The following is a 5890-nucleotide window of genomic DNA, read 5'->3' as shown; positions in this document are numbered from 1 at the left end:
AAAAAAAAAAAAAAAAAAAAGAGAAAGGTTCATGCTGGAGATACGTACCTGGAAGTTGTTTCTGAATGGTACTGAAAGCCAGGAGCCCGGATTGGCTGTGTGAAATGTCTGTGGCGCTCCCTGCAGTGAGTGAGCACTCAGCCGGGTGCCTGACTATCCCATATCCTTCAAGCTAGGGGACGATGATGTGGCAGATGGCTCGGCCTTCCATGCCAAGCGCAGCTACCAGCCCCACGGCCGTTGGGCAGAGCGGGCTGGCCAAGAGCCCCTCAAGACCATCCTGGATGCCCAGGACCTAGATTGCTACTTTACCCCCATGAAGCCCGAGAGTCTGGAGAACTCCATTCTGGATTCACTGGAGCCACAAAGCCTGGCCAGCCTGCTGAGTGAGGTACGCACTTCCACCCCAGCCTGGTCTGTAGCCCTGGCACTGTGACGGCCCCAGGGCCTGGCGCCTCAGGCTGACTCCCACTCCATGGGGGCAGGGAGGATTACGTGAGGTGGTGAAGGGTAGAAGGGTGAGCCCCAGGACTGTTGCACAGCAAGACTTCCCAGGGCACACAGGGAGTCGTTGGAAAGTGAGTCACTTGGGGGTTAAGAGCTTGGATGCTAGAGCAGGCTTGTACCCAAGTGGGGGACATTTGGGTAGATGGAGCCCTGACCATTCCTGTTGTGTAACCTTGAGTAAGAGGCTTACCTCTCTGGGCTTCAGTCATCTAAAAAGTAGTCATAATGGGGCCAGGGGCAGTGACTAACACCTCTAATCCCAGCATTTGGGGAGGCCAAGGCAGGAGGATTACTTAACGATCACTTGAGTTCAAGGCCAGCCTGGGCAACATAGCAAAATCCCACCTCTACAAAAATATTTTTTAAATTTTTTTGTTTTGTTTTCTTTTCTTTTTTTTAAAAAAAAACTTTTAAATGGTAATAACAATCTCTTCTGCCCCAGAGGGCTTTTACAGGAATCCATGCTTAAGCATAGGGCCTGGGCTGTTAGAGGTGCCTGTGCAACTTTAGCTCTTACTCTACTATTTTCCAAACAAAATTCCTTTTTATCCTATCCTATAATTTGTCATCTTTATTGGGGTATAATATACATCCAGTAACATGCACAGATTTTAGGTATACAGGTTGATGAACTATCTGTGTAATTCATATGTGTCCACTACCCTGGGTAAAATCTGGAGTGTGTTCTACCTCCTAGAAGGTTTCTGCCCCTCCCAGTCAGGTCCCTGCACCAGGATAACCAGTATTCTGACCTCTAACCAAGGACTGGGTTTCCTATTATTGAACTTCATATAAATAGACATGTAGAGGGTTGTACCTCCTATTTTTGGTGCCACACCTCTTCCTCATCTATAAAGGGACTGATAATGCAGGGGCAGCCCAGGACAAGCTGGTTGTGAGCAGAGTGCGTGGCACAGGCCCTGGGTCACAGCCTCCAGCAGCCAGCCATGGTTCCTGGCGTAACAGTGGCCCCAGCCATGGCTGCTTCAGAGTGGCTGTGCTGTCTTCCCCATAGTCAGAGAGTCCCCAGGAAGCTGGCCGCGGGCACCCCTCCTTCCTCCCTCAACAGAGGGAATCATCTGAGGCCAGTGAGCTCATCCTCTACTCTCTGGAGGCAGAAGTGACAGTCACAGGGACAGACAGGTGGGTGTCCTTTCTACCAAGGGAGCTTTAGTTGGAGGAAGCCCCAGCTGATAGCTGCACCCTGGAAGAACTGTTCTTTGCCTTCCCAGTGGGCTTGTGGGAGTGGGGACAGTTGTGGCCTGGATGGGGCAGGAGCCCAGCCTTAGTTCCTTGGTTTCAGGTGGGGTACAGGAGGGCCTGACCTGGGGGAAGGAGGGGACATTTGGAGGAGGCGGGGAGGCTGAGGCAGTGCTCCTGCAGGAGCAGCGGGTACGGGTGCCTAGGGGCTCCAGGTGGGGCTGGCTATTGAGTCTCCAGCTGAAGTCCTTGTTCCCTCTCTGCCCCCACTGGCACTGCAGCCAGTATTGTGGGAAGGAGGCGGAGGCCAGGCCTGGAGACCAGCAGGGCGACTCCTACCTCAGGGTGTCCTCCGACAGCCCAAAGGACCAGAGCCCGCCTGAGGGTGAGTGCAGGAAAGGCAGGGACCCTGTGACAGTCTGTGCGTTCAGCCAGGCCCCTTTCTGGGCACCGATGGTGACTTTGACCCAGTACTGAAGCTCAGAGTCTGTCGAGGAAGACACATGTGGTCCCTGCTGCTGCCTGAGGATTCTGGGCCCAGCTGCCTACAGTTGAGAGCCCAGCTCTGCCACCTCCTTGATGTGGAACTTCCCTCATTCATAAAATGGTGGGTGGGTGCTTTTATCATCCCTCCTCCAGATGGGGAAACTGAGCCCAGGGAAGCATAGCCCTGGCCCTGGCTCACCTGAATGGTCAGGCTGTGGGCTCCTGACCCCAGCTCTCTCCTTCAGACTCGGGGGAATCAGAGGCCGACTTGGAGTGCAGCTTCGCGGCCGTCCACTCCCTAGCTCCGCCTCCTGATCCTGCCCCTCGGTTTGCCACGTTGCTACCCCATTTTCCAGGTAAGCAGGGGCCAGACACACAGGGGACTCACTGCTCGGGCCTGGCTTAGGGCCAGTCACAGTGTTTAAGCACAGGCCCTGCACTTGGAGCCCACTGAGCCTGGAAGATGGGGATCCCTGCTTCTCAGCCTGCAGGCAACAGGGCAGGGATGGGTGGGGCCTGCTTTCTCCATTTCAGGTGGCGTCTGCTGTGACTCATGGTGTTGGCTCCTCTTGTCCCTCCCCTCCTTCCCTGTCAGGATGCGCAGGTCCCACAGAAGATGAGCTGTCCCTGCCCGAGGGACCCAGCGTCCCCAGCAGCTCCCTACCCCAGACTCCGGAGCAGGAGAAGTTCCTCCGCCACCACTTCGAGACACTGACTGAGTCCCCCTGCAGAGGTAGGACCCTGCCTCACCCGCACCTGCCAAGGCCATCTGTGCAGCCTGGGCACAGCATTGGTGTCCCTGGAGTCGGCTCCCCAGCAGGGCCGCGAGGGTGAGTGGAGAACACCTGCTCCGTTTTTTTTTTTTTTTTTGAGATGGAGTCTCACTCTGTTGCCCAGGCTGGAGTGCAGTGGCGCAATCTCAGCTCACTGCAACCTCCAACTCCCCGGTTCAAGCGATTCTCCTGCCTCAGCCTCCTGAGTAGCTGGAATTACAGGCGCACACCACCAAGCCTTGCTGATTTTTTGTATCTTTAGTAGAGACGAGGTTTCACCATGTTGGCCAGACTGGTCTCGAACTCCTGGCCTCAGGTGACCCACCCGCCTTGGCCTCCCAAAGTGCTGGGATTATAGTTGTGAGCCACCGTGCCCGGCCTGGTGCTTCACTCTTGACCTGAGCCTCACGATGCCTCCTTGCCCACTGCCCCTGCTTGTACCCTCTGTCTGCACATAAGGGTTTCTGGGGATTGCCCCACTGGGCTGTTGGCTGGCCTGGGGCTGGGGCTGCTTGGCGGGAAGGGTTATGAGGGTCACCTCGGGATGTTCCCCTAGAGCTCTTCCCCACAGCTCTGGGAGACGTGGAGGCCTCTGAAGCTGAGGAGTACTTCTTCAACCCACGCCTGAGCATCTCCACGCAGTTCCTCTCAAGCCTCCAGAAGGCATCCAGGTAGAAGCTGGCCAAGCACAGCCCACCCTCTGGCTCCTTGACTGCCTCGGAGCAGGCTGAATGAGAATCATTCCCCCTGCTCTCCTTCCTACAGGTTCACCCACACCCTCCCTCCCCGGGCAACCCAGCACCTTGTGAAGTCTCCAGAGGTCAAGCCCATGGACCAAGTTGGAAGCCAGCCCAGAGCAGATACTGGCTATGCCTCCCCAGACGGGACCCACGTGAGTATTAGAGCCACCTCCCTCAGGGCACGGGGCTGGGAACCCCGAGGTCTTGTCCTCACCTCAGAGCTGTGCCTGCAGGTCCTCGCTGCGGGGAAGGCTGAAGAGACCCTGGAGGCCTGGCGCCCACCACGTGAGTGCCCCAGTCCCAGACGGACAACCCTGGGTTTCTCGGCAAGCGGCTGGATGTCCAGCCGAGCTGTGGGGCCAGGGGGGCCCTAGCTGTCAGCTCTGTGTGGGGGAGTCAGTGCCATCTGCTTTCGTTACAGCCCCCTGCCTTACAAGCCTGGCGTCCTGTGTCCCTGCCTCCTCCGTGCTGCCCACGGACAGGAAGCTCCCAACGCCCACATCTGCGTCCACCCCAGGCCTGGCTCAGGGTGTCCACACCCCCTCCACCTGTTCCTACATGGAGGCCACTGCCAGCTCCCATGCCAGGATATCACGCAGCATCTCCGTCGGTGACAGCGAGGGCCCTATCGTGGCCACGCTGGCCCAGCCCCTCCGTAGGCCATCGTCTGTTGGGGAACTGGCCTCTCTGGGCCAGGAGCTTCAGGCCATCACCGCTGCAGCAACACCCAATTTGGGCAGTGAGGGCCAAGAGCCTGCCCTGCATTCCTGGGGCAACCACGAGGCCCGGGCCAACCTGAGACTGACCCTGTCAAGTGTCTGTAACGGGCTCCTGCTGCCCCCCGTGGATGCCCAGCCTGGCGTCACCATCCCAGCAGTGAGCTTCCCAGCCCCTAGCCCCGTGGATGAGAGCACCCTGAGGCTCCATGGCTCTGCCTTTCGCCCAAGTCTCCCAGCTCCTGAGTCCCCTGGCCTTCCTGCCCACCCTAGTAGCCCCCAGCTTCCAGAGGCCGGGCCTGGCGTCCCTGGCGGCACTGCCTCCCTCCTGGAGCCCACTTCTGGTGAGTACAGCCCTGGAGCAAGGACTGTCCCCTAAGTTCATCCTGTGTGCTAGTTGGCTTAGCTTCAAAAATGGACACTTGACCTGCCCACAGGAACTGTGCCATTCATTTATTCGTTCACTAACTTAAATATTTAATAAGCATTACATGTTGGGCTTTGTGCTAGACCCTGGGACATGGGACATGGTGGTAGACAAAACAGAGAATTGACATCTTCACTGGGGGCAATGCCCAGACTAAACCTTTACGGAACCCGTCATATGTATCACGAAGTGACATATGCTCAGGAGGGACAGAGGAGGGCGAGGGAGTGCAGGGTGGGGACGGGTTGGATTACAAACCAGAGGATGAGAAGAGGCTTCAGGGAGGAGGATGCATTGGAGCAGAGACCTGTGGGAGGGAAGGGGAGGGAGCCTTGGGGACCCAGAGAAGAGTTCCAGACAGAAGGACAGCATGGAGTCCACCCAACCACCCTGGCAGCTCACACCAATGGAATGCAGCTCGTCTTGCTCATTGCCTCCTCTCTACCTCAGGTGCACTCGGTCTATTCCAGGGCAGCCCTGCCCGCTGGAGTGAGCCCTGGGTGCCGGCTGAAGCCCTGCCCCCGTCCCCCCTTGAGCTGAACAGGGTGGGGAACATCTTGCACAGGCTGCAGACCACCTTCCAAGAAGCCCTCGACCTTTACCATGTGGTGAGCCAAACCCCAGAGTCAGGAAAGGGTTGAGGGGTCTCTTGGGACCGCCTGGCCTTGTTGGCCCCTGACAAGGCTGGCATCCCTTGCAGTTGATCTCCAGTGGCCAGGTGGACACCAGGCAGCAGCAGGCACGGACTGAGCTGGTCTCCACTTTCCTGTGGATCCACAGTCAGCTGGAGGCCGAATGCTTGGTGGGGACCAGTGTGGCCCCAGCCCAGACCCTGCCCAGCCCAGGACCCCCCTCCCCACCGACGCTGTGCCCTCTGGCCAGCCCAGACCTGCAGGCCCTGCTGGAACACTACTCGGAGCTGCTGGTGCAGGCTGTGCGGAGGAAGGCACGGGGACACTGAGGGTGCAGCCCCTCCACCGCAGCCCTGCTGCTTCTAAAGACTTAGGTATTTTAAGCGAATAAACTGACAACTTGGAGGAA

The 5890-nt window shown here is 57.9% G+C and overlaps 1 protein-coding gene across 3 annotated transcripts in view; it reads left to right on the top strand.

Moving 5' to 3' along the window:
- Positions 1–5890, top strand: part of WDR62 (WD repeat domain 62) — a 58961-nt gene extending 53071 nt beyond the window's left edge. For 2 of the 3 annotated variants that reach the window (XM_011984824.1, XM_011984823.1), the window contains 11 exons: positions 173–391; positions 1523–1650; positions 1989–2092; positions 2439–2549; positions 2789–2926; positions 3523–3637; positions 3732–3858; positions 3940–3991; positions 4128–4766; positions 5300–5457; positions 5550–5890. In XM_011984824.1, the coding sequence (XP_011840214.1) occupies positions 173–391; positions 1523–1650; positions 1989–2092; positions 2439–2549; positions 2789–2926; positions 3523–3637; positions 3732–3858; positions 3940–3991; positions 4128–4766; positions 5300–5457; positions 5550–5810 (2052 nt within the window). In that variant the 3' untranslated portion in view covers positions 5811–5890. The remainder of the gene's footprint in view (positions 1–172; positions 392–1522; positions 1651–1988; positions 2093–2438; positions 2550–2788; positions 2927–3522; positions 3638–3731; positions 3859–3939; positions 3992–4127; positions 4767–5299; positions 5458–5549) is intronic. The other variant, XM_011984825.1, reaches the window with a different exon arrangement.

The sequence above is a fragment of the Mandrillus leucophaeus genome, unplaced genomic scaffold (genome assembly GCF_000951045.1).
Source record: "Mandrillus leucophaeus isolate KB7577 unplaced genomic scaffold, Mleu.le_1.0 Scaffold274, whole genome shotgun sequence".
Classification (NCBI taxonomy): Eukaryota; Metazoa; Chordata; class Mammalia; order Primates; family Cercopithecidae; genus Mandrillus; species Mandrillus leucophaeus.
The sequence above is the reverse complement of the archived record's forward strand: the minus strand, read 5'-3'. Positions and strand labels throughout refer to the sequence as shown.